Here is a 10,881-nt window from a genome sequence, read left to right on the forward strand (position 1 = left end):
CTGAAAACACTATTTTATACTTATCTGATCAACCTTGTAGTTTGTTCTTTGTAACTAGAAATTGGAAAGCCAAACTGTAAACTGTTTGTTCCTTCTGTTTGAATTTAAAAACAGAATATCATGATGTAACCCAATTTTCAATCAAGTGCTATGTGGAACCCAACATTGGCCTTGTGATTTTGGAAATAGGACATGCATCGAAAACATTGCCTTCTTAGTTGTCAACAACAAGCCCATAGAGTTCTCGCCAAGTAATTCTAATCCAACTCATACCTACAAATACTTCAGACTAAAACAGAAGCTGAATATGCTCGGTGACAGGCTACACCAGCCACCTGTGATGTGGAATCTGTGTCAAAAAGACAAATCCATGGGACCAAAAGCTCCGAACTTACTGCTCAAGACTGCTAGAGAAAAGCGAAGTAATACCCTCTTGCATAAGATTAATCCCCAACAAGAACGACATTCAAATAGAAAATACGCATATAGTTTCACATGTGGCAAACCATATAAACAAAACAACAGAATCAGAAAAGCAGTTCATGCACCTCAGTAGTAAGATCCAGAACCACCACTCCCCAAGTATCCACAACCACTGCTCAAGCTCCGACCAAAATATAGTGACAAATATGAGCTGCTGCCAACCTGCAAGTGATTGTTTGAAAAATAAAAAACATTGAATAAGAAGTGGATGGTAAGTACCACGTGTTTTAGAGAAAGATAAAAAGCATACATCAGGCCCACGAGATAGATAATTGCTGCTGTAGCTTGTAGAGTACATTCCAACACTGTTGCTAACAGAACCTAAAAGCACCAAAAAGACGTACATAGTAGATTCAGTAACATAAAACAAATAGAAGGATGGAATCAATTATACACTCACCAACTTTGCATACCGATAACCCATGCCATGACGACTGCCATACAGAGAATGAGATTCCTGTGAAGAAAGAGAGCTCTACCACTACCATATCCCAGGTGAGATCTCCCAAGCCTAAAATGCAAGAAGTGTGGAGACATTATAAGTTAGCTATTACAACTAAAGCACATTTCACTAAACTCTGTGGTTGCGACAAGCCACACAGTCAAGCAAGCCGAAACTTTCAGCATAAGTATCCCCATAAACAGAAGCACTGCCGCTCATCCCGTAGTCCAAACGAGCCCTTGACTGACAAACATTGGTATCAGCATACCATGGAGGAACATCATCCTTAACAAGCATCACAATTTTCAATAAAAGCAAGCCTGGTAGGAGAAGACATTGCTTTAGAATAATACATAAAAGTAGCCAGAAATCTTAAACAGTTATGAGGTTGCCATAAAGAAGAAAGGACATGGAAAATTACTTGGAGGCCTCCTGTCATGATTGACTCGTATAAAACTACTTCCAGAAAATAACGGGAAAAAATAAAAATAAAAATCTGATAGATGATTATTACCTTGGGCGGATTCATGACGAGACTCACAAGAATCTGACCAGATTGTCAGAATCTCTATGTAGCCTCCTCTTTTCCCACTCTCCATAATACCCTGATTGTCAGAAACAGAACTCTTATCCTTTAGTTCTTCAGATTAAAGGAAAAAATTTATTCACTCATCTGAGTGAAACTCGGAAATTGAAAGACTGGCTTTCCAAGTCAAATTTGAGTTGTTGAACATTGCTCGAGTCTTTAAATACCACTTAACTACTTCTGCTGTTTCACATTGAGAAATGCTACCACGTGTGTGATTCTTGGAGTTCCATGTACCTTGTCTGCAAGAATAACCAAGCCTTCCTTAATGCAGAATTCCACAATTTCACGCTGGTTGTCCTCTGCAAGAACCTCAAGGCATTGAATTGCACAAAGCAATTAGAAATCAGGAAAAAGACTTAACTTGTCAGCTTCCTAAAACTGAAATACCAGGCACCTAAAGCATCCGTTCTTTCACAAACCCATCTGATTGAGCCTACACGCATAAGGACACAATATGGTAGGCACAGCAACCTTCACAAGCAAATATCTGTGATATGCATACAGTTATATAGTAATGTAAAAAGGTATAGTAGTGTATCGATACCAGGGTTTTAAATATTGTCCATAATGAGTTTGGTATCATCCAAGTTATATGGGTTTCAGTCCACAACAAAACGAGTCACCGGTCTCCGAGTTATATGGGTTTCAGTCCACAACAAAACGAGTCACCGGTCAGTACAAGACTGACAAGACAGAAACCAACCAATACAGGCAACTCATACGGGTTTCAGTCCCCAGGTAAGTTGCACTCAGAAATTCTGATTTAAATCCTTGAGTTTACATGAGTGCATAGAAGCGGAATGATCACCTACAACCAAATGCATGTGAACTTCATGTGTAACCCAGCTCACATGCCTACATGCCATACATATATAGCATAGATCTGAGCTGTGCATAAGGCAGGCCCTACCATAAGTATCAGCTGGAGCTAAAAACAGGTTAGTCTCGCTGTGCACATCCACTCAGGGTGTTGGTATGACTGGTTTGAACCACCAGTTTTCTTACACATGTCGGCCCACCCAATGAGTGGAGAGTGGGCAAGTTGGGGAGCTTCTAAGGCTTCCGTTTAGCAGATTTGTTCCAGCTGCTCAAGTAGGCTTACAATAGTGAAAATTGGCAACAACACTAAACCAATAACCAATCAGTATTTGCCATTTATATCAATGGATCAAATGTATCCTAAGTTATTCGGAGGTCCCATAATGAAAATGACAAACATGATCCATTTCATTCCATAAAGAATAACCATTTTCTCATTTTAATCTTCCGAAATGCAGACCCTATCTCTAGATGTAGCAAATCTAAATGAAAAAGGGAAAAAATATCCATAGAAATAGGAACCACTGAAACCGATCTCAAGCCCTAAAACAATACAAAATCAAGAAAACTGCAATGAATCGAAGAACAAAAGCAACATATCTCAAGCCCTAAACAGTACAACTACCAAATACTGAAATCTTCTGAGAAGCAAAAACTATATCACATGAATATGCAAAGAAAAATGGAAAAAGAAAAAGCATCTTCTCACTTCAATCTTCTGAAATCCAAACCCTAGCTCTAGATCTAGTAAATCCGCACCATAACCAGTAAAAAAAAAAACACCTCGCAAAGCGTGGAGATCGAGATACCTGATGGGTTATCGAGTTGTTGCGGCTAGAGAGAGCCGAAGGCGGCCGTGAGAGAGAGAGAGAGAGAGCGGGCGGGGGGGGGAATGGATTTGGGTGAGAGAGGAACAAAGAGAGAGGGAGCAGCAGATTTGGGCGAACGGGAAGCGGACGGCATGCTAGCGTTCTGAGTAAACTCTGTGGAGCCCACCTTTATACATTAGATAAATCCACTCCGTCAATTCACTGTAAAAAATAATTTTAGAGCTTCAGACCAAAAATGAAGCATATTCAGATCTCAAGTTGACCACACCATAGGAAATCATTATTCCCATTATTTTAATGGTCGATGCTATGTGGGCCATCATGATATATGTGTTTTATCCACACTGTCCTTCCATTTTTACACATCAATTTAAAAAGCCGTCCCAAAAATGAGGTAGAAAAAAAAATCTCAGGTGGACCACGCCATGGGAAAACATTAGTGATTGAACATCTACCGTTAAAAACCTCCTAGTACCCTCTGTAATGTTTATTTTACATCCAACCTGTATATTACGTCATACAGACCTGGATGTAGGTTCAGGTTAGGTCATACAGACCTGGATGAAGGTAAAAAACAAATATAAACTTGATCCAAAACTTTTATAGCCCCCAGGAAGTTTTTAATGGTGAAAGTCCAATCAACACTGTGTGGCCCACTTGAAATTTTGATCTACCTCATTTTTGGGTTGAAGGTATAAAATTATGGACGGTATGGATGAGACACATATATATCATGTTCGGGTCCGCAGAGCACCGACCATTAGCCATTGCCAAGTGGAAAGGGAGTAGACCATCTGTTTGGACGCGGCTTTCCCGCAAAAGCCTTACGCACGAAGTTCCTTCCTGGAAACTTATGTGGGGCCCACAGTGATGTTTTTCAGGAATCCATTCCGTCCATCCATCTTGTGAGCTCATTTTAAGATAAGAGGCCAAAAGTGAGCAGGATCCAAACTTAAGTGAGCCCCACAAAAGGAAAAGGTTGTTATAAAAATTCCTACCGTTGAAACCTCTCTGGGTTCATCAGTGATGTTTGCATGCCATCTATACCGTTATTAACGTCATTCCTACTGGGATGAACTGAAAACACAAATATCATATTGATCTAATATTTCGGTGACCCCAAAAGGGTTTCAATGGCCAGCGTTCAATCCCTCACTTCTTTTTTACATTGTGGTCCACTTGATGTTTGGAACTGTCTTATTTTTCGAAACAAACCTTAGGACTAACTCACCAAGTGGACGGACGGTTTGGATATAACTCATGCTTTACGATGGGACCCACAGAACATAGTAACGTCAACCCACAAAGTTAGGTTGCTGGTGAGTGATACACCAGCCAATCCGCTTCCGTACTTCGCGGGGATGCGGATTGCCTCCTACGCCAATCCGTCCCGGCAGGGCTCCGTGGGGTCCACCGTGATGTAAGTGTTTTATCCATGCCGTTCATCGCTATTCTCAGGTAATTTTAAGATATTTATTTAAATTCGAAGCAGGTCCACAGCTCCAATGGACCACACCGGAGGAAGCTGCAGTGGTAATGACACCCACCATTGAAACCTTTCTAAGGGCCACGGTGATGTTTTTTTATCATCCAACCTATTGATAAGGTCATGTAGACGTGAATGAAGTGAAATAAACAAATATTAGCTTGATCAGAAACTTCTCCAGCCCCCAAGAAGTTTTTAATGGTGGACATTAAATCCCCATTTTGTGGTCCACTTAAGCCCTGTACCTTGCTCAGTGTTTGGCTCATTGCTTAAAATGATCTGAGAAAAGCTATTAACAGCTTGGATAAAACACTTACATCACGGTAGGCCCCACAGAGCCCTGCAGGGGTAGGACACAATCCGCGTCCACTGGGCGTTGCCAGAGACGGACGGTCCAATTAGGGCTTCGTGGAGCCCACCACGATATATGTTATTTATCCACTCTGTCCATCCATTTCTGCACTTTATTTCAGGGCATTATCCCAAAAAGGAGGCAAATTGAAGTGCTGAGTGGGACACCAAGTATCAATGATAGACACTCAATATATATTTTTTTCATGTGGTGTGGTTCGCTTCGGCCTTCGATCCACCTACTTTTTTGGCTCATCCTATAAAATAAGCTTTCAAAATGAATGGACGGGTTAGATAAAAGAAAACATAGTGGTGGTCGTTATATTCAACTTTTTTTGCTAGTGCAGTTAATATTACGAAATTGTTTTGCCGACGGTTTATTGTTGTTCGCTGACGGCTTTTTTTGCTAGTGTAGTTAATATTACAAAACTATTTTGCTGATAGTTTATTGTTGTTCGCCGATGACTTTTTTTGCTAGTGTAGTTAATATTACGAAACTGTTTTGCCGACGGTTTATTGTTGTTCACCGATTTTTTTTGCTAGTAGTTAATATTACGAAACTACTTTGCCGATGGTTTATTGTTGTTAGCCGATGGCAATACCGACGGATAAAAGCCGTCAGAAAAACCCCGGTTGGCCTTGGTCACTTTTTTGGTAGTGTAAGAAAGACATTTTCTCGAAACTCTATATCTCTAGCTTCTATGATAGTATTTATAGAATATTATTCTTAGACTTTAAAACTAAGAACGTATATGTTGCAATATATTCTGCATATCATATAAATACACAATCAGTTGTTCTATGATAGTATTGGTTTTATATAGCCCCACTTTAGCCAGACATCCCCACACTTTAGATATTTATAAATAGGAATGGTTTTTCTACAATTCATATGATGTCTTACTAGTTTTTTTTATGGGATCTTCTATTTTGAATATAACAGGTCGATAGTATGGGTTCTCCCAACATATTGAAGGTAAATAAGAACTATTCAATATAGATTTCATTATTTCTTTTAATATTCTATTGTTTCATTCAACTATTCTTCTACAGGGAGTTGTCGTTTCATGCATTATTCCATTCTTTTCACAGGGTTCTCTAAACTGGGAAGATTCATACTCTCATCCTTTATCGAATATGTCTTCTACCTACTAAGTTGGTTTTTAACTTCCGCATTGTATTTAATGAAGGCTTTTAAAGCTTCATCCTTATTCCTTAAAAGTTACACCCTAGTCTACTTAGAATAATCATCTACAAATGTAACATAGTATTTTTTGCTACCTCGACATGTGATTTCTAAAATCACCTAAGACATTATGAATTAATTCTAATAATTGGAAACTTCTAATAATAGGTTTATAGGATTTTCTAATAAACTTAAATTCTATATAAGTCTTACATTTTAAAAAAAACAATAATTTATCAAATGATATGTTGGATAACAATCTTATTCTTTTTATTCTTTTTAGAGATTATACGTTTACGTGACCTAATCTATTATGTCATAATGAAAGAAATTCAACAATATAAACAAAACTAGATGACATCTTATTATAATAATATGAAACGTTTACAACAAATAGATTATCAATACAGTAACATTTCCAACGAAGTTTTCATTCTTAGTCATTACAAGCTTATCCAAATTAAATATTAGTTTTAACTCCAGCCTTATTGAAGAGTGAATCAGAGACTAAATTTTGATGAATGTTGGCACATACAATATATTCTTTAGCGTTAAAGTTGTTTCCGATGTGAGCTTTAGAAGAATATTTCATTTTCCAACAACTAGAGAGGATCAATAATTCCCTATGATGCTTGTTTCTCATCCCCTGTCACCCAATAATAGGTAAACATGCCACGAATCTTATATACATGTCGAATTATCCCGATATCTAATACCCATTCCATGTTGTTAACCAAAAAAACTTCAAACATTAAAGCGACGACCATACCCGGATTATCTTCTACTTCTTTAAGATTGACTTAAGATTTTGCATTCTTTTTCGTAAGCTTACATTCATTTTTATAATGTTCATGCTTTTTTAAAATAGTTAATGGAGCCATTTTTCTGGAATTTTCTATTCGTTTTCTTTTTTAGCATGCACTCTTTAAAGTGATGTCTGGGCTTTCCACAACTGTAATAATTTCTTTCTTTCTGTTTTTATGTGCCCAACTTGTTTCTACCATATAAGCCTTCAAGACCAATTCATTTGTATTCTTGATTTGGTCTCTGTTTCTGTTAGTCTCCTCTAACATTATGTATATGATTATATTTTCTAAGGAGAGAACAATTTTCTTTTGTTTCATCCGATTTTTGTTTTCTTTCACCATCGAAAAAATGCCTAAAGCCGACGGTTGTGGTGGTTTCCCCGACAGCTAAAAGCCGTTGCCGAATTAAAAAACTCTGACAAAAGAATGGTTTTTAGAACAAGCCCTAAAATGATCCTAAGAAATGGATGGGTGGGATGGATAAAGTACATACATCATGGTGGGGCCCACAAGAGCACCGGTCACTACCCACCTAGGCAGTGGGAGCATCACGGGCTCAATCACCTATGGAAGCGGATTACGCCTTGCCTCGTCCTGAATGATGATTCGTCCGGGCAAGGCTGTGGGGGCCCATCTTGATGTAATAATTTTATCCACACCGTCCATCCACATTTACATATATCATGTTAGGATCTGAACCCAAAAATTAGCTGGAACTAATAATTAAGTGGACCACAAATTGGGGATTGAGCGCTCACCATTAAAATTTTATCGGGAGCTGCAAAAGTTTCCGATCTTGTTGATATTTGTGTTTTCACTTCATCCAGGTCTACATGACCTTATGAATAGGTTGGATGGTAAAAAAACAGCATGGTGGCCCTTATAAAGGTTTCAAATGTGTGCATCATTATCACTGATGCTTCCTGTGGTGGGGCCCACTGGAGTCGTGGACTTGCCTCATGTTTAGGATACCATTGTATATAGATCTAATAAAATGGATGAACGGTGTAGATAGAGTCCTTACAAGAAGGTGGGCCCCACAGAGCCCTGCCCGGACCGATCATGGTTCGGGCATGGGTAGGACGCAAGCCACTTCCGTCCACTATAGCTAACCGCGTCCCTCCATCTCTCGCCAAAATTGCGCGCCCTCTCTACCCCTCAAAATCCGAAAATCCCCAAAATCGCGCACCCCCTCTATCCCCTCTACCCCCAAAATCCACATCTCTCTCTCTCTCTCTCTCTCTCTCTCTCTCACAGTTGGGTGTTAGTGGTGGTTTGGGGAAGGGGTTATATTGGTTTGACTGGTGGTTTTTGTTTGATTTGTCTGGTGATTTTTGTTTGGATTCTGAGGAAATTGGAAATCAGTTTTGGGGGGTTTTGTTCTCCTGGCATTTCTGTGGAATTTCATCGAGTGCAAGCCGTGCTGTTTTGGTTTGTTAGAAACTAGTTCAGAGATTAGCTCAGAGATTAGCTATTTGGGGAGACCTACATCGTTCGCGGCTGAGAAGAAGGTAAGCGTCAAAGAGAGAGAGCCACACTCCATCCAAATGCAGCAGCCATGGGTCGCATACACAGTCGCAGAGAAGGTAGTTCTTCTTCTGCCGTTCCGTACAAGCGGATTCCGCCGAGCTGGCTGAAGATCTCCATTCCGGACATTGAGAAGAATATCGGTGATTGCTGTAATGGTGTTTCCATAAAAATAAAAGCTGTTTCGGGAAGGGATTAGCTTCTTTTTCTGCTGATTTTATCTGGGTTTTGAGGGAATTGAAAACACATTTGGGGGTTTTTGTTTTTCTGGCATTTCTGAGGGATTTCAACGAGGGTTGGGTGCTACTGCTCTGATTTGTTGCCAGTTCTTGTAGAAATTGGCTGTTTCAAGAGGGGATTAGCTCTGATCTCTGCTGATTTTATCTTGGTTTTGAGGAAAATTGCAAACCCATCTAGGATTTCTTGGAAAACCAAGCTAAGGTTTGCTCTTTCTTGAAGAGATTAGCTTTGATTATCTACTGATTTTTAGCTGGTGGTTGCTGGCATTTATCTATATCTGTAGCATTTGCCACATGATTATGTGGTTTCTTTTAAGTAGTGATTTCTATTGTTGGGTGTGTTTGTGCAGTTCAGTATCCTTATTTACTTTGAGGTTAGGTGTTTCTAGTTGTCGTTAGTTACTTTTAATATTTTGGAGCATCTTTTCACTTTTGTGGATGGTTGAACATGTGGAAAGAATCTTGAAGGAAAAGGTGAACTTGTTGAATGATACTGAAGTGATTCTTCTGTCAGCGGTTGGTGAATCAAGCAAGGGAAGCTGTGGTAGCTCCTGGATGGACGGTGAGAAGCCATTCACCAGAATAATGTCCTAACTTTCAACATATAGATCTTGTTTTCTTGATGCTATTTGATGGGCCTTAATATTGCTAAGCAGACATTTTAAACATCTTTCAGGTCTGACACATTTGGTTTATCCAGGAACTGTACATTGTCGGTTCAAACATTCCCTAGGGGTGTATTGGCTTGCTAGTGAAGCTATTCGCAAACTTCAGATATACCAAGTTAGAAACTGATTCCTTTGCTTTCTCATTTCCATCTCACCATACAATATCAAAGTTACCTGACTGCTACACTTTTTTGTTAAGGTGATGTGTACCATGAATCATTGGGTCTAATGCAGGCCAGTAGCAGCGACCACTCTGTATGCTTTGGATGCTGGACATCTTTCTCAGGTACTCTAGTTTGAATTACATCAATAGCTTGGGGTCATCTTAGGATTTCATGGAATAATTGATTCTTCTGCAAAACTGTCAATCATTGCTGATTACTCTAGCAATCTATTTCTGTATCTCCAGCTATTAGGAGACGACCACATTTCCCTATTAAAGCAAATTTAAGCTTCAAGAATTACAGTGATGTGTAGTGTTTATCCCAGAATTTCATGTAGACTTTAGTGGCTAATGGATTTGAACTAAACCAGGGCAGTAGATTGCACTTATATTTAAAACTAAGCTGAACTTTCCTGGTTTAACATGTTTTTTCCCAAGGAAAATAAGCAGAGCTTTCCAGAGATAACATGCTTTTTGTATTGAACACGAGCTTCCCTGAGCTCACACGTGTACAAGTGAGCCCGGGTACACACCTCCCCATGTACCAAAGTGAAATACGTGCAATATTCAAGCTGTCCATTTGATGGGCCCAACTATGCCATTACCCCAGATGTACAATCCTGTATCTCACTCCTTGAAACTTGCGTGCAGATGTGATGATGATGGGTATCATCTTGCTTTTTTTATATTTTTTATTTGAATTGGTAGTGTTCAACATATTCTGTCGTCTTGATCAACCTACCTAAAAAGGTTAATAGTAAGCCTTGCTAATCGATTTCAATTATTTTACCTTTCCATAAAAAAAGAGACATTGAGAAACTTGTTCTCCCAAGAGGGCAGTTTCATCACAAATTTATTGAAAGATTTAAAAGCAATTAACATGGGAATCCAATGTAACCAACCATCTGAGAATAATAGCTTTAACGGTTTTTATATATCAAACAACATTGTTTTTTATCTACAACAGATTTCATCTGGATAACTGCATAGTTTTCTCTCTGTTAAACAGGCAGCTAATACTTCGGTGGTGACATTATATTTGTCTTTCAATTCTTCTCCAACTATTGGATTTGGCACGATCATATTGAATTGCTATTATTGCTCTAATCAAGTGGAAATAACCAAAGTGTAGTGGAGTTGCATGTGGAGAGGTGTGGTTGTGAGCTTTTACAAAGCTCATCTAAGTCCCATTGAATATTTTAAGTTATCATAAGCTGAAAGATATGTTCATAGCAGGTGAGTTATCACTAGAAACCTGCTGTGAATTCTATACTTGTTACTTCTACTATGCC

The 10,881-nt window shown here is 38.9% G+C and overlaps 1 protein-coding gene across 1 annotated transcript; it reads right to left on the reverse strand.

Moving 5' to 3' along the window:
• Positions 1-201: 201 nt before the first annotated feature.
• LOC131248566 (uncharacterized) lies at positions 202-3,219 on the reverse strand. The gene is made up of 7 exons (XM_058248906.1): positions 3,143-3,219; positions 1,749-1,823; positions 1,440-1,530; positions 1,084-1,245; positions 884-994; positions 734-804; positions 202-645 (listed from the first exon to the last, which is right to left on the reverse strand). Exons 3-7 carry the CDS (start codon positions 1,522-1,524, stop codon positions 550-552), a joined length of 525 nt encoding a protein of 174 aa, XP_058104889.1. The 5' UTR covers positions 1,525-1,530; positions 1,749-1,823; positions 3,143-3,219; the 3' UTR covers positions 202-549.
• Positions 3,220-10,881: the final 7,662 nt, after the last annotated feature.

Source organism: Magnolia sinica, chromosome 6 (genome assembly GCF_029962835.1).
Source record: "Magnolia sinica isolate HGM2019 chromosome 6, MsV1, whole genome shotgun sequence".
NCBI lineage: Eukaryota > Viridiplantae > Streptophyta > Magnoliopsida > Magnoliales > Magnoliaceae > Magnolia > Magnolia sinica.